This window comes from Dreissena polymorpha, chromosome 2, assembly GCF_020536995.1.
Source record: "Dreissena polymorpha isolate Duluth1 chromosome 2, UMN_Dpol_1.0, whole genome shotgun sequence".
NCBI classification, from domain to species: Eukaryota; Metazoa; Mollusca; class Bivalvia; order Myida; family Dreissenidae; genus Dreissena; species Dreissena polymorpha.
In genome coordinates this window covers 10,406,326-10,431,552 of record NC_068356.1, presented here as the reverse complement: position 1 = coordinate 10,431,552, position 25,227 = coordinate 10,406,326, and the positions used below count along the sequence as shown (strand labels likewise).

Genomic DNA, 25,227 nt, shown 5'->3' with positions numbered 1-25,227 from the left:
AGCTTGATGCCTGCCTTCCGGAAAGCTCGCGCTGATGGCAAGAGATGCTTGTCTCAGCTATGACACCCTGGGCATAGACGGTGTTCCGGTGCGGCCTGACAGCGCAACAACGAATAACAGCAGCGGTAGCAGCAAGTAGGGGCTTCCGGAGGCTAACATAAAATTACTCTCTTGGAACGTTCAAGAACTTACAAATAGATGACGACTTTGTAAACTATATTCGTAAATTTTATAATTATTTTATTGTTTGAAACATGGCCAAATAACTATTCTTCTTATGACATCGTTGGTCATGAATGTTAACTTTTTAACAGGGAATTTCAGAATAAAAAATCTAAACGATGTAGTGGCGGAATAGCAATTAATTTTTAGCAATCCTTTGCGAGGGAATTTCTTTTGCAAAAAGTTATCATGATGCTATTGCGTGGTTTAAATTAGATAAGGTATTTTTTTAGTTTAACGGACGATATTTCACTGGCTAGTGTGTACATCTGGCATTAGCTATTCCCTATTAATAATATTTGAAATGTTAATTTATTTGATTTTTCACAAAAAATATAAATCAATTTCAAACAAATGGCAAAGTTTTTTTAGCGGGCGATTGGAACGCTCGAGTAGGAAATAAGCGAGATTTTATTGTTTGGGACCTCACAATTAATCCCATAAATGACCAGTCTTACGCAAGTGACTCTCAACTTACCTGGAATTCAATGGAATCAAAAACTAATTGTTTTGGTAAGAAGCTTGACATGTGCATATCGCTCTCATCGAGGATAGCTTACGGTAGGTTAAACAATGATAGTTTAGGAGCTTTTAAGTTCATAGATCCACGTGGTTCTAGTGTCATTGAATATGTGTTACCACGTGAAGAAAACTTTAATCTTATAACACGTTTTAACGTTGACTCTTATTCAGTATGGTCAGATCATGGTCCACTGCTATTTAATATAAAGTGTAATACTGCATTATCGATAAGTGTTAAATGAATCTAGTACAACACGTATTAGTTGGTTGGATCAGATTCGTGACGAATTTCGACAAAAATTAATCTCAAATTCACATATGTTAAACAGTATTATCGATGATATCGATTGTACTAGCTTTGACAGTAATGATTATTGCGTGTCGAGATTCTCAAAAGTACTCAGCGAATCTGGTGAGCCTAGCATATGTCCGATACACCCTGTTCAGGAAATCCCAACTAGATTATGCACATTCTGTGCCATTCACCCGTGCAATTGAAAATAGTACTCCAAATAGATATTACACGTGCGTTGTTTTGTGCCAAGGCGTGTTGTGTGAGTTATTTACAAGCCTTTAACTTTACAGTGGTAAATACTGGCAGAGAGCAAGACATCGTTGGACATCGAAGCAAAATGTGTACATATGCATTGCCTTTGCACCATGGTCATGTAATTCCAACTAGATATTGCACATTGCGCGCTATATATACCGCAACATATAACACCAAAAAAGATGTTGCCCATATTCTGTTAATGCCCCACAGCGTATTGTTGCACTTATTCACATGCCTCAGACTGCACGATGGTTTATACCCGCTCCTGGACAGACACCGTTGCGCGTTTGATGATAAATAGAACTCAAAATAGATATAGCACTTTCTGTACTATGGAAAAAATCAAGTCCAATCCGATAGAGCACAGATGATGTGAATGGTCCGAAATTAAATATTTTACGGAATCACACGCCTAGCATATGTCCGATACACCCTGGTCAGGAAATCCCAACTAGATTATGCACATTCTGTGCCATTCACCCGTGCAATTGAAAAAAGTACTCCAAATAGATATTACACGTGCGTTGTTTTTACGCCAAGGCGTGTTGTGTGAGTTATTTACAAGCCTTTAACTTTACAGTGGTAAATACTGGCAGAGAGCAAGACATCGTTGGACATCGAAGCAAAATATGTACATATGCATTGCCTTTGCACCATGGTCATGTAATTCCAACCAGATATTGCACATTGCGCGCTATATATATCGCAACATATAACACCAAAAAGAGGTTGCCCATATTCTGTTAATGCCCCGCAGCGTATTGTTGCACTCATTCACATGCCTCAGACTGCATGATGGTTTATACCCGCTCGTGGACAGACACCGTTGCGCGTTTGAGGATAAATAGAACTCAAAATAGATATAGCACTTTCTGTACTATGGAAAAAATCAAGTACAATCCGATAGAGCACATGTGATGTGAATGGTCCGAAATGAAATATTTTACGGAATCACACGCCTAGCATATGTCCGATACACCCTGGTCAGGAAATCCCAGCTAGATTATGCACATTCTGTGCCATTCACCCGTGCAATTGAAAATAGTACTCCAAATATATATTACACGTGCGTTGTTTTTGCGCCAAGGCGTGTTGTGTGAGTTATTTACAAGCCTTTAACTTTACAGTGGTAAATACTGGCAGAGAGCAAGACATCGTTGGACATCGAAGCAAAATGTGTACATATGCATTGCCTTTGCACCATGGTCATGTAATTCCAACTAGATATTGCACATTGCGCGCTATATATACCGCAACATATAACACCAAAAAAGATGTTGCCCATATTCTGTTAATGCCCCACAGCGTATTGTTGCACTTATTCACATGCCTCAGACTGCACGATGGTTTATACCCGCTCCTGGACAGACACCGTTGCGCGTTTGAGGATAAATAGAACTCAAAATAGATATAGCACTTTCTGTACTATGGAAAAAATCAAGTCCAATCTGATAGAGCACAGGTGGTGTGAATGGTCCGAAATGAAATATTTTACGGAATCACACGCCTAGCATATGTTCGATACACCCTGTTCAGGAAATCCCAACAAGATTATGCACATTATGTGCCATTCACCCGTGCAATTGAAAATAGTACTCAAAATAGATATTACACGTGCGTTGTTTTTGCGCCGAGGCATGTTGTGTGAGTTATTTACAAGCCTTAAATACTGACAGAGAGCAAGACATCGTTGGACATCGAAGCAAAATGTGTACATATGCATTGCCTTTGCACCATGGTCATGTAATTCCAACTAGATATTGCACATTGCGCGCTATATATATCGCAACATATAACACCAAAAATATGTTGCCCATATTCTGTTAATGCCCCGCAACGTATTGTTGCACTCATTCACATGCCTCCGACTGCACGATGGTTTATACCCGCTCGTGGACAGACACCGTTGCGCGTTTGAGGATAAATAAAACTCAAAATAGATATAGCACTTTCTGTACTATGGAAAAAATCAAGTCCAATCCGATAGAGCACAGGTGATGTAAATGGTCCGAAATGAAATATTTACGGAATCACACGCCTAGCATATGTCCGATACACCCTGGTCAGGAAATCCCAACTTGATTATGCACATTCTGTGCCATTCACCCGTGCAATTGAAAATAGTACTCCAAATAGATATTACACCTGCGTTGTTTTTGCGCCAAGGCGTGTTGTGTGAGTTATTTACAAGCCTTTAACTTCACAGTGGTAAATACTGGCAGAGAGCAAGACATCGTTGGACATCGAAGCAAAATGTGTACATATGCATTGCCTTTGCACCATGGTCATGTAATTCCAACTAGATATTGCACATTGCGCGCTATATATATCGCAAAATATAACACCAAAAAGAGGTTGCCCATATTCTGTTAATGCCCCGCAGCGTATTGTTGCACTCATTCACATGCCTCAGACTGCACGATGGTTTATACCCGCTCGTGGACAGACACCGTTGCGCGTTTGAGGATAAATAGAGCTCAAAATAGATATAGCACTTTCTGTACTATGGAAAAAATCAAGTCCAATCCGATAGAGCACAGGTGGTGTGAATGGTCCGAAATGAAATATTTTACGGAATCACACGCCTAGCATATGTCCGACACACCCTGGTCAGGAAATCCCAACTAGATTATGCACATTCTGTGCCAATCACCCGTGCAATTGAAAATTGTACTCCAAATAGATATTACACGTGCGTTGTTTTTGCGCTGAGGCGTGTTGTGTGAGTTATTTACAAGCCTTTAACTTTACAGTGGTAAATACTGGCAGAGAGCAAGACATCGTTGGACATCGAAGCAAAATGTGTACATATGTATTGCCTTTGCACCATGGTCATGTAATTCCAACCAGATATTGCACATTTCGCGCTATATATATCGCAACATATAACACCAAAAAGATGTTGCCCATATTCTGTTAATGCCCCGCAGCGTATTGTTGCACTCATTCACATGCCTCAGACTGCACTATGGTTTGTACCCGCTCGTGGACAGACACCGTTGCGCGTTTGAGGATAAATAGAACTCAAAATAGATATAGCACTTTCTGTACTATGGAAAAAATCAAGTTCAGTCCGATAGAGCACAGGTGGTGTGAATGGTCCGAAATGAAATATTTTACGGAATCACACGCCTAGCATATGTCCAATACAACTAGATTATGCACATTCTGTGCCATTCACCCGTGCAATTGAAAATAATACTCCAAATAGATATTACACGTGCGTTGTTTTTGCGCCGAGGCGTGTTGTGTGAGTTATTTACAAGCCTTTAACTTTACAGTGGTAAATACTGGCAGAGGGTAAGACATCGTTGCACATCGTTGGTCATGTAAATCCAACTAGATATTGCACATTGCGCTATCGGAAAATATAACACCAAAAGATGTTGCACATATTCTGCTAATGCCCCGTTGTGTATTGTTGCACTCAATCACATGCCTCAGACTTGACAATGGATTATATCCGCTCGGGGACAGACAACGGTGCGCGTTTTAGTATAATTTATACACATATATTGCCATAAACGCTGTTCAATTATTTCCAAAAAGTGCACGATTCATGGTTTCGGCACATATAACTCCAAATAGACATGGCGCATGTGTTGTTTTTGCTCTGAAGCGCATTGTATAGCTCCTTCACATACCTTTAACTTGGCAAAGGTTGATTCTCGCTCAAAGAAAGACAATGTTGCATATTTCAGTAGAATTTATTCACAATAATATTGCGCGCTATCGAATAATATAGCACCACATATTTGTTTCATGCTCCGTAGTGTATCGTTGCACTCATCCACACGCCTTATACTTGACAACGTATGGTACTCGCTCGGAAAAAAAACGTTTAACGTCTGAGTATAATTTATACACATTTATTTTATATTTTTACAAATTCGCTAACGGAAATCATATCCTTCTGCTAACGTTAACCGGTAATTAAGCGTCCATAGACCGTTTGTACCTGTGGCCTTCTCGACTCGTGTTTGAAGCAAACGCAAAATAGTTCCCGTAATAGATTAAAAACTTGAGATTTAAATTTTTAAACGCATACATATGGTAACTAATTTTATCATAATATCTGATTTCTAATAAGAATCCTTCATCCGTATACAATATCTTTGTAAACAATATTTATTGTATCAATCCTCATTTGATTGACGTGTAATTTTTATTGGTACCGTTATTTGTGTCATATCTATATTGAATACAATGACACCCTTTAACTTGGCCGCCAGAACATTTCCTTAACCGAACGAAATTATCGTTCTTGAACGAAAACATTTACAACCACAACGGGCCGTTGTCGGCTCGTTATCAGCAAAAACAAGCACAAGTTGCATATTAATTATTGACCATATTTATGTTTTATGGTACGAATATATGTTTCTTGTAATATTTCATTAAACACGTTGCCTGTAAAATGACTTTTTTGGTAGTTACATATATCGGGCGGCTAAACGGATTTTCATCGGATAGACATCGTGCCGATTTGCCGATATACCGTTTTGCTACCGATATCTATCCGATAGTGGTGTGCTGGCTGGGATAAGACTAAACCTCACGTGTTGCATCCATCCGTTATTGAAGTTACTGATGGGAAGATACTTGACCAGATGAAAGAACTACTGGCCAAAACAATGGTCAGCATTGCAGGAGAAGAAGAGATGACTAAAGGCGGATTTATAAAAGAAGCAGAATTGTGTAAATTGATTTGGGAAGGTTTATTTGAAGCCGATGACATGCCAGGAATATCGGCTTTCGAAAGATGCAAAAGACGTTTGGTACTAATTGAATGGCTTAACAAAGACGTCAATTTAGGAGCTTTTCCGCCGTACGGAAACTACATAAAGGGCATGTCTCATATCCTGTATGAAGGATTACGAACAAGTCAAGAAGGCAAACTGTACTTATATGCCCTTGCGAATTCCGGGACGTACTACGTACGTGCACCCAACACACTTTGTAGCGAGTCGTTCTTCTCGTCAATGCAAGAAACAGATCCTTGGGGTCAAGGGATACTAAGTTCAAGCGGAGTCCAGAAGCATATATCGGACTTCACAACAATAACTTCAATGAAAATGGAAGATTCACGGTACTTAGATATTAAGTGTTATTTAATTCCATGTATCACAAATTTATTGAATTTCATGTATCACACATTACTACCAATTACACATATAAATGGACTATACGTAACACTGTTACTGAAAGATAATATTTTCTTAGGGTGAACAGTTTTTATTAACAGTTTCAATCATTTTGATAAACGAATGTGTCAGTTTATTTTCAGAAAATAAAGTAACATTGCACTGACGGACATGCATGAAACGTTTAAGTATGTAGATTCTATGGTGTTCATACTCGGTAATCTAAATTTCAGAAACATCTTCATTAAGACTAAACGTGATGCAGCGTACCCCAATCCGACTGTCGATATGCCTACAAGCCCTACATCTGTAGTAAATCCAGTAGAACGCCGCCCTGAAGTAGTTTGCAATTGCCGGGAAAATAGATATATTCAATGCATAGTTCCAAGGTAAGTTGCTGTCTTTTATTTTATTTTTTTTATTCCGTTGTTTGTAAATAATCACATTATGTTCTTGTTTTATATTCAGCCTGTGCTTTTAAAACCGCACTAAATTTATAGTATGAATTATCATGTCTTCTAATGTTTATTTTCAGGGATCATTATTTTGACACCCAAGCCCGAGCCAGATTATTAAAGAAAGAAAAAATATATCAACCGAGTTCGTCGAGCACTGTGAGGGGTGAGCAACCCATTCGAGCACAGTACGGATACAAAATTAACGAAGCAAAAATGTTACCTTCTAAACGTATTGGCATATATCCTGTTGGTGATCATGACTTTGACAGCAATGCCTAAGTGCTGAGCAAATGAAAAGTAATAACTGAGATACATGTTATAAGCAATGCATGTCGCGCATAATTCATCAAATGGAAAACTGTTGTTCACTTCAGCATTAAAAAAACACTTTAAGCTGTAAATAACATATTTAATCATTGTGTGAGCTGTACAAGTTAATGGTTCTGCTAAAACCGTTTCGTTTGTTGTTGTTTTGTACTTTTTTTGACGTTTTAAAAAATAATACAGTCTTATCACGACAGTCAGTTTGGTTTTACATTGGTAATTGACGCTCAGGTACTACTTAAATAACCCCGGGTAGTCTTAAGTTCACCACAATGGATCCCGGATACGGCCATATTCCGGGGTATCTTTTAGCTTATTTTCCGTACCCTGGATACTCTGTTGTATACTTGATGTAAATGGGATATATCTACTCTTTAAGTAGTTCCTGAGCTGACGATCTCCAATTGTTGTTGTCTCAATTGGTTGTGGTTTGCCTAGCGACTATTGAAAAGTACCGCGGGTACTCTGAAGTATACTTAAATGTACCCCGGGCACGGAAAATACGCTTACAGGCACGCGGTCATACAATGGGATACTTTTAAGAATATTTTCCGTACTCCGGGTCATTTGTAGTTTACTTAAGTTACCCGGGGTACTTTAAAGAAGTACATGAGCCGGAAATGACTTGTCGAGCGTCAGGTATCATACGCACTCTTTTCCTGGGTTTACCAGTACTAAGTGCACTTACTTATGTCGTGACGAGCAACTGCCAAACTTTTATCAGATATATAATAAATGTAGAATGTATTGCATCACCAACCACCACACGTTACGTTTCCGGGCCGGTACTTGAACCAGCGATCCTCGGATTTGTAGTTCAATGCTTACTCCTATAAATATGAGGTCGATTTACATCGATTTACATCGACCTCATATCGTTTAACGTTATTTTGCAATAGCATCGTTCCGACATGAATTCATGTCGGAAGCTTTAACGGCATCAAATTCATATAACAGCACAGAATAATCATGCAATAAATTATTAAACATAACATATAAACATTATTTTACTAATTGCATTAGAATAATGTTTATACAAACTTACAAGTAATGATAGTCCAGACCTTAAAACACTACCACTGTTCAAATTCCATATTGTTGCCATATAGCACTGTGTAAATTGAAAGTTGCATAATGTTACCTCATTGGTCGGTTATAAATACATTGTTTCTATATATATAGTATTCGATTTAGACGAAAATAATAATTTACGTGGAATGTCATATTAGTTTTTCATTAAAACTTTGATCTTGCCGTGTGTGTTTATGGACGTTATTAATTATGTTATACTTATTTTTGTATTTCATTAAGAATTAGAACGTGTAGCCCTTTTTGTTAACTGTTTTTAGCAAACGATTCGCGGCTAAATAAGACACTGAAAATAGTTAAAGCGACGCTTTCATTTAAAGGTTTAATCACGGTGAGAGGGCGAATACCACAACTTTTCCGCTCACCGTCGAAATTTTATACTTCTGACACGAGCACCGTATCCTTCTGTCAAAAACATGGCCGAAAACTTTTTAGCGAGTCCAGAAATAAAAGAAAAAAACGAGAAAAGAAGGTAAGTTGGTAAGAAAAAGATATTCCATCGAACGAATTATATACTTTACGTCGAATTGCCGTTTACCGTATCAAAATTGAGTCGCTATTAACTTCAAAATAGTGAAAACAATTTGAGCATGTCGTGAAAGAAGTGACTTTCATGACGCGAAAAATCGTATTTTTTTGCAGATTTTAAACAATTAAAATGAAAGATTTTTTGTTAACGGTATTTTATGGTAGAAGAATCAATTTACAACACATTAAGTCATGCTTTATTGAATATAACTGAGATTTTTCCATTTACACGTGTTAGCAAGTATGCACCGCTCAACACTGACATTATAGAAATATGAACACCGCTCAACAATGTCCGTAAAAGCACCGCATCTTTATGATTTTTGGCACCTCTTTAATCTGATATTTTTTTTCTTTCAGAAGGAAGAGACGTTCAAATTTATGTTTGAACAAACCAAAAAATAAGAAAAGGAGACTTTTTCCTCCGGGTGCTGAATATAACAATGTACTTTGAAAAAAGTAGGTTTTCAATTGTTTCTTTAATACTTGAAGGAAATAAATATATATGACGAACCCTTTACATCTCGTTAAAACGGACCGCGCTGTAATGTCTTATCTATGGAGATATGCACTCACAAGCTTCTATAAACAGTCTCAAAAAAGTTTTTTTTCAATAATTGTAACCCCTTCGTTTCTGATATAAGTAGTCGAGAGCATCCTTGGTATATATCTTTGGTTTTGACCACAAACACCAAATTCATATTTCAGTAAATTTAACCAATGCAACATCATTTTGTACACTATACATAACTAAATTTATTATTTCCTTTGGTTAGTTTAACACCAACATTTGCTTTCCATAATCGTAGCTGGACATCTTTTTTTTTACTGATTATGAATCTGAAATCAATAAATAATAATTATCAATAATGATAGTATTTTACCACAACAATATAGATAAATTGAAACATGAGACTTATACGTGTGCCCTCCAAGTACTGGAAAGCAAGCCAATCGATCACGGTGAACCGTGTGCAAGCATGTCATCATTTTCAAGATCAATTCTGGGACATGTAACTTTTATAAATGGAAGATTATCGTAAATAAATTCAGCTCACGATGGCTCGTTCTAGCTTATCATTTAAAGCCATGTGCAGAAGTTAGCGGTGCCACGAATTTCAGTGAAACGGAATATAAATACGGTGTTTATAATCAGTGTTACGCGGTGCATCGATATTTATGTAAGTGATGCATGTTTTCACAAAAAATTAGGCCTTTAACATATATTAAAACAAACATGTTCGTATGGCATGTTCTTTATATATATATATACAATGATTTAAGTCTGTCACATCAGGTCTGACACATCGACAATCATCTGATTATTACATTTTTTCTCACAAGTACGAATGGGGTCGAGCGCGACACGACTTTTTGTAAACACTTTTTCAAAGTCATGCTAAATATTTCACGACTGGTTAACTTTTAAATAGACGACATATTGATTCAGAAATTCGATGGAGTGCTTCGCAAGTGGCAATCATTTTGCAGTGTCTTATAATTAAACATTGTGTCACCCACTCACCTGATATTGCTTCGTCCGCCATGTTTCTTTTCGTCAGAAGGATACGGAGCTTTTGTCAGAAGTATAAAATTTTGACAGCGAGCGAAATAGTTGTGGTAATCGCCTTATTACCGTGTTAATGTGAACAATATTAAATGAAACCTTTTTTGGTATTAATATATTTTATTGACATGTTAAATTCGATACTTGAAAAGGTGTTAAGTCTTTAAAAAGATGTCGCTGATATTGTTAATTTCAATAACTGTTAATATGCTCAATGTTGTATAAGAAGTTGAATAGTTTCACTGAGTTGTATTCCCGCCTAAAATCCGATATCGTAAAACGCGCAACGGTTAAGAATAAGGACTGAATAAGTTTAAGTATTCAGATCCGAATATCAGCAGCTGTGCCAGCTGGAATGCCCCGTTTTGGCTTTAACAACCGCAAGCGAAACAACATACTTTTTTAAGTCTTGCACTTAGACTCCATAATCACAGAAATAACATTGAAATCCCCAAACCAAGATAATATTTGCATTTAGAGTAAGGAGTATGCACAAGAGTTAAATTGGTTGATAGAACGAGAAAGGGTAAATTATCTAAAGGATTTAAGTATAGTGTATGTCCATTAATACAGTGTCGGAGACTTTTTTCGCTTTTAATGAACTATTCGATTATCAATATTATGTTTCGATGATTTTTATGTCTCACTCATAATGAGCTTCTCCACCTTTATTCATGATTTAAATTTTGTTCACGTACGTTGATGTATGTTTTGTTTACTTTACTTCTCGTGGGCCTCATATGGCGTATTAGATCGAAATAAACACCTACCATATATTAAAAAAAAATGTTTTATTAAAGGGGCCTTTTCACAGATTTTTGGCGTGTTTTGAAGTTTGTCATTAAATGCTTTATATTGATAAATATAAACATTGGATCTAAAAAGCTCCAGTAAACAATCAAGAATAAAATTTTAAAAAAGGGAAAAAAAGTAGCCCGCATCAGGGCTCGAACCAGTGACCCCCGGAGTCCTGAAGTAAAAACCAATTAGACCGCTCGGCCATCCTGCCAAGTATGTATAAGCGACCTATTTTAAACTTTATATAAGCAATCTTCGTAGTTTCACAAAATTAAACGACAAAAAAAGAATTCTCCAAATTATTCAATCGTTTCGCGTTGCAACGCTTTATAATTTTCAGGTTTTTAAATCGCCAAAAGATGCGTATAATGGTTATATTAGACCATGGTAAATGTTCAGTATTACTGTTTCCTCACAAAAATCATAACTAAAACGAACATTTGCGAATCTGAAACAACTTTTTTCAATCTTGTCAATTTACCAAAACGTGAAAAGATCCCTTTAAGTATTATTCCGTGTTTGCTGTCAAACACATTTTTATTAAAGAATACATTTCATAACGTTGCGCAACAATTAATGATGCATACAACTGGTAGTTTTAACACACACATATAGGTTTCATTTAATTAAAGAGTACAGAAAGCTTAAAAGTGATGTGGTTTGTTGTACAACAACAATTGGTTATGTGTAACCTATTCAAAAAATAATTTCGTTCAAGATAATTCAATGTAATTCTATAAACGACAAACACACTTCGTGTGTTGTGTATGTTTATTTTTAAAATGTACATAAGTGGTTTAAAAGCACAATTTTTACACATTTAAGAGGTTATCGCTCACATTTATGTCTAATTAATGATAATTTTATGCATTAGCAAAGATTTAACGAGAAAAACTGAAGTTTAAGTTGAAATCAATTTGCTATAGGAAAACGACGGTAGCCGTTTAGACGTAAGCGGGGTAGCTTACGTCTAATTATTTGGACTAGTTCAATGCTTAACTGTATTTCTAGTACTACTGGCAAAGCCGCACGGACTGCCAAAAAACTACATCTCGCCATGTTTACTACACAGGCCAGTATTCACCAGCACATTAGTATACTTAAACTAAATATTAAATAATTTGCTATAAACTGTTGGGTCTTTGAAGTTTGAAAACGAAATGCGTCGTATTGTAATAAAATACTTCATAGTAAACGCATTACATTTCGTTTTTCCGCCTGAGTTTATTTTTAAGTCTCCAATTTAACAATGTGCTGGTGAAAACGGATTTGGATTGTTAATACGCAGAAAAGTATTTTATACTTTATTTCCGTAACGAAAACAATATTGAGTTACACGTCGCTGCCTAGCAACCATTTGATATCGTAAATAAGTGGTAACGGTGAAGACTTGTTTCAATTAACATATAATATTTACCAAACGTTATCAATTAAATAAACTATTTTTGCGATACAGTTCAGCAATATAAATGAGCAAACTTATATAACGGGGTGTGAAGATCTTAACATAATAAATTACTGAAAATAATCGAACTTATCAAAGTCATAAATGATATTCTAGAAAATAACAAAACATGAAAATGCTTCTCTGATTCTTTCATAAAATATACAGCTGTAATTACAGCTTGATACATTAACCCGTGACCGTCACTGTGGAAAAGAATTCCCTACTTAGGGTAACAAAACATAACATAAATGCAAAACATCTACAACTTCGGTAAATCCCTACTTAGGGTAACAAAACATAACATAAATACAAAAAATCAACAGCTTCGGTAAATCCCTACTTAGGATAACAAAACATAACATAAATACAAAAAATCAACAACTTTGGTAAATCCCTTCTTAGGGCAAAAAAACATGACATAAATACAAAAAATCAACAACTTCGGTAAATCCCTACTTAGGGTAACAAAACATAAATACAAAAAATCAACAACTTCGGTAAATCCCATCTTAGGGCAACAAAACATTACATAAATACAAAAAAATCAACAACTTCAATAAATCCCTACTTGGGGTAACAAAACATAACATAAATACAACAAATCAACAATTTCGGTAAATACCTTCTTAGGGCAACAAAACATAACATAAATACAAAAAGCAACAACTTCGGTGAATCCCTACTAAGGGTAACAAAACATAATATAAATACAAAAAGTCAACAACTTTGATAAATCCCTACTTAGGGCAACAAAACATAACATAAATACAAAAAAAACAACAACTTTGGTAAATCGCTACTATTGAAAAGTTAACTCTTGTGCACATTTTTCAAGTGCCCAGAAAGTGAGTATTTCCTCTCAAAATTTTTGCCGCAAATCTGGCAAATGCAAATGCTGCCCAAGTGTTTAACTCTGGTGTGCACATTTAGGGCCCGTTTTGATCTATACATTTTTTGACAAACATCACATGTGTGCGTTTTCTTTTTATCCGCACCGCAATGCTGCGCGTGGCGTTTAAGGTTTCGGATATAGCCGAATTCTGCATGGCAAAGTTCACAAGTAAGTTTCTCCGCGCCGTGATACTGACGACAATGGTCAGCCAAATCCCTCTTCGATGAAAAGCGTTTCACACATTCTTTGCATGCTTGACGCTTTTGTATACCCGCGTGAACATATCGCTGGTGTACTTTTAAGTTGCACAGGGAACTAAACCGCCTGTTGCATACCAAACACATAGTTCGTCTTATAGCCGTTTGACGTACATTTTTGACGTGGAAATTCAGCCTGCTGTTTGTGGTGTATGACTTGTTACACGATTTGCATTCATATCTCTTTTTAGTTCCTTTATTCATGTCCGTGCTGAAATGAAAAACAAAAAGCGTCATTATTTTGTGATAATCAATCGAGCTCTAAACAACGTCGGTGTAATAGAAAAACATTTATTTGATAGTGTAATGTTTTTTTCAGAGAAGTTGATTTTTCGTTATTATTTGATAATTTTCATTCAAAATAATGTTTAACTAATGAATATCACAGCCACAGGATAACCACCTGCGGTTTCAAATACGTTTACTTCCCGAAAACTACATTCTCGCTGAAGTTTAACTTAATTACATAATTCCTCAGAACTCTTCTTTATTTATAGAATATACTTTGTTAATAAAACATGTGTTAAAGAATTAACATTTAAGTCTTGTCATTTATGACATAGAAACGTCTATATGTTATATAGTTTACCTTAACAATGTTAATTCCAATAAAAGTCAGGAAAAGAACAGTTTGGAAAACGTACGCAGTTTGATTCCTTATATAACTGGGCAACAGTAATATGTGTATACGTCATCAACACAGAGTGCGTCTGAAACAAGGTGTCCCAGATACTGCCCTGTAAATTGTAAGCTTTATGTGACCAATCATTAGCAACATCAACTTTTTGACGATAGGCAAATGATACACAAGGCGGTTGATGTTGTAACTTTCGTATATCAACATAATTTTACGGCTAACCTGCTCAACTAAAGAGAAAACTATTAATTGGTGAATACGATGTATATGGGCAAATTCGTAAATACCGGTCCTTATTGATAAAACGAAGTTTGAACTTCATGCTTAAATATTAATGTGCACTATTGCTTAGCGTTTCAACTGTATCCTACCAACTACGCAAGTCGTAAAAAACAAAGATGTTTGTTTTTACTAAAAGGACTAACCCTAACTTTAGATGCCGACCATACAATATGTGTGTGGTATTCCATGTTGCGTGTTCGATCTTCTTTCTTAATTCGATCATAATGAACATAATTGAAACAGTAATGTAACGTCAAAATAATTATGAATAAACATGTGTTGCATAGAGATTTCTGTCATTGAATGTACTTTCAAACTGGAATATAATTTGAGTGTAATAACTAAAGGAACGAAAAAGACAGAGCATTTTTGGAATTGTAGGGGGAACAAACGACATATTTTAGCCTAATTAAGGTTTGATGACCTTAGACTAGTGAATCAAGCATTTGCATTAGTTGACAACACTCATTTGGTGTATAAGTTATATTTTGATAATTTCGATAATTTAGCTTTAGGCTTATTGAGTATATTACATATTTTGGGTATAAATCGTATCAAATGTTTAGGTAGCTGACGTCTTAATAAAGTTGTTTATTTATGAATTTTAATATTTACATCTTAAAAATGAACATTATGTATCAAATTTAATTCGTGCGACGATGCTATTGTCATACGACTGTAAATTTATACCGTGCATTGGCGCCACCTCCTGTCCTGAGCGCCACCTCCTATGCATTGGCTCCATCACTTTTTGAAAATGTCATAATTATCAAAAAGATCCGCCAGAAGCCAGTGTATTTGTGTATGCAACAACTTGTACGTCTTCGAAGCAATTGTTTGATGCCATTAAAGATTTATTTGGATAGACATTTGATCGTCAAACAGGCAAAATACATCGATTTATTTTTAGAACTTCACCATGCAACAACTTATAAAGGTCCTCACGTTTCCAAATGGGCTGTGATTGTATGTGTCTGTACATTTGTAGATGAATAAATCTTCGCTGAATCGCACTACATTGCCCGAATTTTAAAATAATGAGAAATATGTCGAAAAAAACATAAAAAACCTACTCACCTTGTACAATTATCCGTACTGTTTCATAACATCCGCTCATTAGCGCCACCTCGGAAGTAGCATTGGCTCATTTATTAATGCATCTCAAAAAAGAGGTGGCGCGCGTGATTAACTGCCATGGGTATACTGCAGCCTTTTTTAAGTTGTTTCTGGCAATATTATGTGCAGGCTGGATTTTACACTTCAGGCTCTGCACATAGGAGTCTGTGTCCTCGACTGGAGAACTAGTGTCCTCTACCGGCGTACCAATGACAACGGCCATGGGCAAGTCATCATCATTATTTCCACCTGAAGTCACTGAAGTGGCGGTCGTAGCCGTTGCTGTAATGTTGGCACCAGCTACAGCGACCTCAACGTTGACATGACTGTGACTGGTTGTCAGAGTAGTGCCACTCCTGCTACTGCTACTGGTGGTGGTTGAAGAGGAGGTTGTTGTTGTGGTGGATTCACCAGTCTGGACTGGTCTCTCCTCTTGCCTGACAATGGCTCTAAGCTGTGTTTTTGTTTCAGCTGATAGGAAGAAAAAAACAACTTTTTTTTACTTCAAAATTAATGGGATTAAATGATGCATGAACAATGATAAGAGAAATCTTTTTTTTACTCCTTGGAAAAAGTACTCAAATCTCACTTGCAGCCAAGTTTTTAATATGTGCAAGCTTTAAGAGATTTTACATGTCCCAAAAGAAGTTTGGCCCTTTGCGAATATTAAGCTACACCTTTTATTGGTAATATTTGAATGGCCAAATCATTCAATACAAACATCAGTATATAGGGTGAAAGTCTATGTCTATTGAGCCTCCTCAAATTAATTTCAGGAAATTATGTGAAATCAACCCAATATATGCACCATCCACAACCAAGTAACTTTAATTGGTTATCAAACTTTTAGGTTTCCTATACATCAATTGTCTTAGTATGATGACATATTTCAATACAAATATGTCTCACTTTCGGTTCAATGTCTTATTTATTAGATTTCATGTCCCTTTGACCTTGATCTTTATTAATCTTAAACTGATTATAATATCTAATTTCATGTTAACAGCTTCTATGACCTGAACCTTTGCGAACAAAATCAACAGGTGTCTTGCCTTCATAGTGACATGCAATAATTTGGATAATCATAGCTCAAAGCATTTTTGTTAAAGATATCAATGGATCTTTAGATATGTACGATTACTAACATGCCTTTGTGAACTAGACCTCTGACTTGAATATGAATAGGCATTTTCCTTTTCTCATGATTAGTCTGCATACGGAATTAGATGATCTAAGGTCATGGCATACATTTTGAATACGATTTTCATGTTAACAGACCTGGGACCAGGACCTTAGAGGTATTGAACTCAAATTCAATAGAAGTCTTCCATCAGGCATATAGCCTAACAGTGCCTAAAAATCTGACCTTGACCTTGCAGATAGTCATCCACAGCGAAATAATTATTGCATGTGACACAATGTCTCCAAATAGTGAACTTCTTTAATTTAAAATCCTTCCATGCATCACCAAGTAATAAAGAGCACAAGCCCTATTTTGACAATATAGTGAAATATTTAACCTTTGTCCTCAAAGTTTGACCTTGACTATGAAAGACAGCTTTATTGCCTTTGAAGGGTCGTCTTCTAATGTTGTTAAAACTTGTGACCCAACCCTTTTGCTTTTTTCTATACATTCGAAAACATCAATTTGTAGTACATCTACTCTCTGCACTATATGTATATTTGTATGAATGCATGTACGAAAGAAAATGCAATATCATATAACAAGGGCTGTTTGTAAAACATGCATGCCCCCCATATGGGCTCTCCATTGTAGTGAGAGCCATTGTGTGAGTATGTTTTTTGTCACTGTGACCTTGACCTTTGACCTAGTGACCTGAAAATCAATAGGGGTCATCTGCCAGTCATGATCAATGTACCTATGAAGTTTCATGATCCTAGCCATAAGCATTCTTGAGTTATCATCCAGACACCATTTTACTATTTCGGGTCACCGTGACCTTGACCTTTGACCTAGTGACCTGAAAATCAATAGGGGTCATCTGCGAGTCATGATCATTCTACCTATCAAGTTTCATGATCCTAGGAATAAGCGTTCTTCAGTTATCATCCGGAAACAATTTTACTATTTCAGGTCATCGTGACCTTGACCTTTGACCTAGTGACCTGAAAATCAATAGGGGTCATCTGCGAGTCATGATCAATCTACCTATCAAGTTTCATGATCCTAGGCCTAAGCGTTCTTGAGTTATCATCCGGAAACCATTTTACTATTTCGGGTCACTGTGACCTTGACCTTTGACCTAGTGACCTCAAAATCAATAGGGGTCACCTGTTAGTCCTGATCAATCTACCTATCAAGTTTCATGATCCTAGGCCTAAGCGTTCTTGAGTTATCATCCAGAAACCATTTTACTATTTCGGGTCACTGTGACCTTGACCTTTGACCTAGTGACCTGAAAATCAATAGGGGTCATATGCGAGTCATGATCAATCTACCTATTAAGTTTCATGATCCTAGGCCTAAGCATTCTTGAGTTATCATCCGGAAACCATTTTACTATTTCGGGTCACCGTGACCTTGACCTTTGACCTAGTGACCTCAAAATTAATAGGGGTCATCTGCGAGTCATGATCAATGTACCTATGAAGTTTCATGATCCTAGGCCCAGGCGTTCTTGAGTTATCGTCTGACAACCACCTGGTGGACGGACCGACAGACCGACCGACAGACCAACATGAGCAAAGCAATATACCCCCTCTTCTTTGAAGGGGGGCATAATTAAAGTTTAAAGGTTATTGTGTGCTACTCAACATCTCCTACAGGTGAACATTTGTCCAAAGTTATTTTGCAATCCTTTAATGCATTTGAAAATAACAGACAATACAAGTTTCAGAATAGACTGACAGATTGCAGGAAAAGTAATTACAATATCACTCAACCTATCTACAGGTTGTGGGGGTTAAGTGGAGAACAACACATTTGCCTTATGAAGTATTTAATTTGATAACATGATTACTAAATTACCCAATGAACTCAAGGTAAATGTAATTATGTAAAAAATTAATGCATAAGCATTCACATTCTCGAATCTATCTAAGTTGATAAGCTTTATTTATGTGTTTGGAAAACTTCCAAATAAACAAGGGCTGTTTGTTAAACATGCATGCCCCCCCATATGGGCTGTCAGTTGTAGTGGGAGCCATTGTGTGAATACGTTTTTGTCACTGTGACCTTGACCTTTGACCTAGTGACCTGAAAATCAATAGGGGTTATCTGCCAGTTATGATCAATGTACCTATGAAGTTTCATAATCCTAGGCCTAATTATTCTTGAGTTATCATCAGGAAACCATTTTACTGTTTCGAGTCACTGTGACCTTGACCTTTGACCTAGTGACCTGAAAATTAATAGGGGTTATCTACCAGTCATGATCAATGTACCTATGAAGTTTCATGATCCTAGGCTAAGCATTTTTGAGTTATCATCCGGAAACCATTTTACTATTTCGAGTCACTGTGACCTTGACCTTTGACCTAGTGACCTGATAATCAAAAGGGGTCATCTACCAGTCATGATCAATGTACCTATAAAGTTCCATGATCCTAGGCCAAAGCATTCTTGAGTTATCATCCGGAAACCATTTTACTATTTCGAGTCACTGTGACCTTGACCTTTGACCTAGGCACTTACCAGTTACTCATTCTTGTTAATGAATGGTACTAGTTCAAACAGTTTTTTCTTTCAAAGATTTATCATTTGATAATCAATTTTACATGCTAACCATGAACACATTAAATAAACAAAATCAATAATGTCTTTTTATAATTTTTGATCGTGCCACAACATAAATCAGATTGTTTGCCATTGACGTCAAACGAGTAGAAAATACAAATAATACAATATTTGAACGTGCTGTATTAAACATTATTGAGACAAAATCAATGTTATGGACCAAAAAACTTTTTTTAAAGCAGATGACTATTTAAGTAATTACTTTACCAAAAACTTTAAATGTTATTCAATTTTGATCAACTGCATAGAATTAAGTGTACAAAAACAATTTATTATGTGTGTGCAATAGTCTCATTTTAACTTAAAAAGTTAGTGAACTTTAAAGCATAGGGAGTACTAAAATTAATCTTGATTTGCATTCACCTGAAGCAATATTCATTTTTGTGGTAAAAATGTGAGTGCAATAACATTGCTACACATCCTACTCATGCCACAAGTAACCTTAGGTAAACACTCAGAACAAATACTTTTAATAAACTCCTAACAGATCTTACTCTAAATTTTACTCTATTTTCATGGGCTATGGCTTTTCTCTTCTTAACCTCAAAACCATAAACCACAGGATGTGATTACATAATTCTTTATTTGCTATCTGCCAAAAGCAATTATTAAATTTTGCGGTGTAATGCTAGTGCAATATTATCGCTGCACATGCCTATCCTGACGAAAGTATGCCCAAACCTTAGATAAATACCATCAAGAACTACTTTCAGTACTCATACAAATAATCCCAAACCCATCCTTAAATACCTTAAAAGATTTGCTTGCTACATGTATCAACATGAACATGAAAGTACATGCTGTGTACATGTCAATACCAGTAAAACATCTTCTGAGACAAAGCCCAGATGTTATCCTTTATGTAAATCTCATGCAATGAAGGTGCAGTGTGAATTCTCAGAGCAGCGAATGCACATGATCTTACCACTGTGATCCTGATCACTGTATCCCGCCCTGTGTATGTGAGCCTGTCTGTTCTCTGGATCCTCAGTAGGCTGAGCCAAGATGCTTCGTGGGCCCTGTTATACAGTTAATAACACTAGTATAACATATTTATAACATACAAACAACACATATATTTAAATGACATCTCTTATTTTGTTTCCTTTGACAAATGGTTTTTAAAGAAACAATCAATGCCTTTAAAACTCAGATTCAAATGACAATGATATTAATAACACAGAAATTCTTAATGGGTGATCTTATTATCAAAATGTTTAACATCACATTTCAAATGACACTAAACACTCAAACAGAACTATCTAATTTCTTTACAATTCATTGTTCGGTTGCAAAGGTAATACTGGAATTTTTTACTACAATATAACCCTTGTTAATGTGAATCATAGCGAGGCCATGTTTTTGTGTGAAAAGGGTACATGAATGTACGTAAAATGTTGCTTTATCTGAATAATGGTTTGTGAGTGCATACATTATGAGTTAATAAATGACATTTAAAAGAAGTGTTGCTTGCATTATCAAATGTAAATATCTCTTTGATTTTTCATTTTGTGTTCCTTTAACAGTTAACTTTCCAGATGCTGCCATGTTCCACTTGTGCGAACACTGCGAGTTAAAAGCAGTCCTTGAAAACTCAATCATTATTTCCATGTCATACATTATACTGAAAGTCTGCTTATTTAATCAGATCAACTGTACATTTACTAGTTGCAGTATGATAAAGCAAGTATTGAAATAACAGATAACGTTCAGCATACTTTTGTAAAGGTACAATGTAAGGCATTCAAATGTTTTGATAGTGAAACTATTATTAAAGCTTACATAATAATAAAAGTGTGTTCAGATTACATAATCAATGTTTTGTTGGGATACGATTGCTGTTTTGGCCTTGAACAATGGTTCTTAAAAGGAAACAGAAACATATAAAACCTGTCATGTTTAAAAATACTAAAAAACTGTAAATTTCATGGCGTTTGGCACAGATTCATTGACGTTACAAATGTCAGATGTTTGACATCAAATCCAAGCCTACATTCAAAATTTGTTTTGAGAAAAATGAATTCTAATCCATAATTTTTATTTTACAAAGAGCTCTGTAAAACGCAAAACTAAATGTCTTCTCACTAGCGAACTTTTCTGAGGCTGACTAACATGTCCTTATGATCAATACTTACATAATTCGTCATGCAACAATGAATTACATAGTTTTATGTACAATGCTTAATGCAAGAGTAATAGAATCATACGTAAATCATTATTATAAATGAAAAAAATAAACTTATATAAAAATACTAAAAAAAAGATGGCTGAAATTCCTTCATTTTGAATTGGAACCATCTCTCTTTATTTTTACTTCACATATCAGGTTATATCTCTAAAATAAAAAAGGGAACTTTGAAGCGAGTTAATTTCACTTTATATGCAAGTTCAAAGGCTGATTCGGTTATCAAATATTTGTTATCCATAAATCAATATAACTACCTCTTCAGACTCGGTAATCTGTGCATGGCCAAGGCGTTCTGTAAGCGGAGACACAGGATTCTGAGAGGTTGATGCATTCCTTCGTGCAGCTGTGGCAGCATCCAACTGCCGAATAGTCTCAGGTGTTGGCGGGTGGTTGAAGTTTGCAGGGCTGCGACCATGAGGAAATATGGAACCAGACGGGGTTGGCTGAGAAATGGAACTGGATGGGGTAGGTTGAGAGGTACTGGTTTCAGCGGGAGACTGGGATACACCAGTGGCCGAGGCATCTCGTACATTCACATTGGCAGTGCTGGCGGCTCTTTGGGGTCCATCGTCTGCCGCAATTGATATATTTCTACGTGTTCCCTCACCACTGTTGTTATGGAGAAGGGGGCAGTTTGGGGACATTCTTCGATGGGTCTCTTTCACATTTTCTAATAATGTCCATTCCTCACGCATTGCATCACATGTAAAGCATCTAGTGGCATTAGGACCTTGATCGTGATCATGATAGAAACCATTTCTAGCCAGTGCAATGCCATTTCCTTCACCTTCATAATTGTGGAACGTTATGAACCTCAGCCATTCAAACTGTAATTCTACCTCATGAGTCAATGGTACTCCAGTGTTCACTCTATTAAAGAATGATCTAAGTCCATTAACAATAACAGTTTGGTGAAACTGATTATCATTATCTAAATAAAATCTCTGAGCAACATCTTTTGCTATTTGCTGTAATTGTTGTTGTGTTTGGTCACAATATGCCTTAAGAATAGCTCTCAAAGAAATCCACGAGTCTGAATCTGTGCTTGTTTGAGTCATTATTCCAGAATCGTCACTATGAATCAAAGTTTGTTTGGATAACTTATCACCCATGGACTTTCTCATAGAAAATCCCATGATGGCCCTGTATCGCTCCACTGCTGAAAAAAGGCTGAAACAAATATTCTCTGCATGTGCAAATACTTAAATATAGGCCCTATTTAAGCACATGTACACTTGTGTGACCCCTTGGGCTTGGTCAAATTTAACCCCAGGGGAATAATTTGAGCAAACTTTGTAGAGGACTACTATATCTCACTACATGTACATACAAAATATGGTAGCCCTAGGTCCTAGATTTAAGGACAAGAATATTTTAAAAGTTTTCACAAAATAAGCAAGATATAAGCGTATATAATCTTCAATTTTGTGACCTGCAGGTCAGGCTCAAATTTGACCCAAAGGGCATAATTTGAACAAACTTGGTAGAGGACTATAAGATGTTACTGCATACCAAATTTGGTAGCCATAGTCTGAATGGTTTTCGACAAGAAGATTTTTAAAGATTTCACAAAATAGGCGCTTTATAAGCGTTTATTCAATTTTGTGACCCCCCCCCTAGGGCAGGGTCAAAGTTGACCCCAGAGGCATTATTTGAACAAATTTGGTAGAGGTTTATTAGATGTCACTACATACCAAATTTGGTAGCCCTAGGCCCAATGGTAATGGACACAAAGACTTTTAAAGTTTTCACAAAATAGGCCCCATATTAGCGTATGTTCAGTTTTGTGACCCTCCGGGCAGGGTCAAATTTGCATAATTTGAAAAAACTTGGTAGAGAACTATTAGATGTCACTACATACCAAGTTTGGTAGCACTATGCCTTATGGTTAAGGACAAGAATTTTTTTTAAGTTTTCACAAAATAGGCACTATATAAGCATATACTCGATTTTGTGGCCCCCAGGGCAGGGTCAAATTTGACTCCTGGGGCATATTTGAACAAACTAAGTGGAGGACTATACAATGTCACTACATACCAAATTGTGTAGCCCCTAGGCCCAATGGTTATGGACAGGATTTTTTTTTTTAAGTTTTCACAAAATAGGAATTATATAAGCATATGTTCAATTTTGTGACCCCAGGGGCAGGTTCAAATTTAAACCCAGGGATAAAATTTGAACAAATTTGGTACAGGACTATAAGATGTCACTACATACCAAAATTGATAGCCCTAGGCTGGATGGTTATGGACAAGAAGATTTTGAAAGTTTTCACAAAATAGGCCTTATATAAGCATATGTTCAATTTTGTGATCCCCCAGGGCAGGGTCAAATTTGACCCCAGGGGCAAAATTTTAACAAACTTTGTAGAGAACTATAAGATGTCACTACATACCAAATTTGGTAGCCCTAGGCCCAATGTTTATGGACAAGAAGGTTTTTAAAGTTTTCACAAAACAGGCCTAATATAAGCGTATGTTCAATTTTGTGACCCCCAGGGCAGGGTCAAATTTGACCCCAGGGGCATAATTTGAACAAACTTGGTAGAGGACTATAAGATGTCACTACATACCAAATTTGGTAGCCCTAGACCCAATGGTTATGGACAAGTAGCTTTTAAAGTTTTCACAAAATAAGCCCTTTTTAAGCATATATTCAATTTTGTGACCCCCGGGGCAGTTTCAAATTTGACCCCTGGGGCATAATTTGAACAAACTAAGAAGAGAACTAATACATGTCTCTACATACCAAATTTGGTAGCTCTATGCTATACAGTTATGGACAAAAAGATTTTGAAAGTTTTCACAAAATAGGCCTTATATAAGCATATGTTCAATTTTGTGACCCTCGGGGCAGGGTCAAACTTGACCCCAGGGGCATAATTTGAACAAACTTTGTAGAGGACTATAAGATGTCACTACATACCAAATTTGGTAGCCCTAGGCCCAATTGTTATGGCCAAAAAGATTTGTAAAGTTTTCACAAAATAGACCCTATATAAGCATATGTTCAATTTTGTGACCTCAGGGAAGCATATGTTCAATTTTGTGACCCCCGGGGCAGAGTCAAATCTGACCCCAGGGGCATAATTTGAATAAATTTGGTAGAGGACTATAAGATGTCTCTACATACCAAATTTCATAGCCCTAGGCCCAATGGTTATGGACGAAAAGATTTTGAAAGTTTTCACAAAATAGGCCTTATATAAGCATATGTTCAATTTTGTGACTCCCGGAGCAGGGTCAATATTGACCCCAGGGGCATAATTTGAAGAAATTTTGTCGAGGACTATAAGATGCCCCTACATACCTAATTTGTTAGCCTGGGCCCAATGGTTATGGATGAGAAAATTTTGAAAGTTTTCACAAAATAGGCCTTATATATGCATATATTCAATTTTGTGACCCCCGGGGTAGGGTCAAATTTGACCCCAGGAGCATAATTTG

At 36.3% G+C, this 25,227-nt stretch overlaps 1 protein-coding gene and 1 long non-coding RNA gene across 8 annotated transcripts in view; one reads left to right on the top strand and one right to left on the bottom strand.

The window, feature by feature from the left end:
* Positions 1-6,244: 6,244 nt before the first annotated feature.
* Positions 6,245-7,130, top strand: LOC127865866 (uncharacterized). The gene is made up of 3 exons (XR_008042802.1): positions 6,245-6,386; positions 6,675-6,830; positions 6,977-7,130. It is a non-coding gene; the product is annotated as an uncharacterized LOC127865866 (long non-coding RNA).
* A 4,781-nt stretch (positions 7,131-11,911) lies between these two features.
* Positions 11,912-25,227, bottom strand: part of LOC127865829 (uncharacterized) — a 74,122-nt gene continuing 60,806 nt past the window's right edge. Inside the window, exons 13-18 of one of the 7 annotated variants that reach the window (XR_008042781.1) lie at positions 22,036-22,951; positions 20,519-20,612; positions 15,798-16,307; positions 15,411-15,467; positions 14,446-14,538; positions 11,912-14,012 (exon numbers count right to left, since the gene is read on the bottom strand). Coding sequence is in view for 1 of the 7 variants with exons in the window: in XM_052405855.1 (XP_052261815.1) it covers positions 15,865-16,307; positions 20,519-20,612; positions 22,036-22,951 (1,453 nt within the window). In the remaining 6 variants the exon portion in view is untranslated. The other 6 variants (XR_008042783.1, XR_008042784.1, XR_008042780.1 and 3 more) reach the window with 6 other exon arrangements.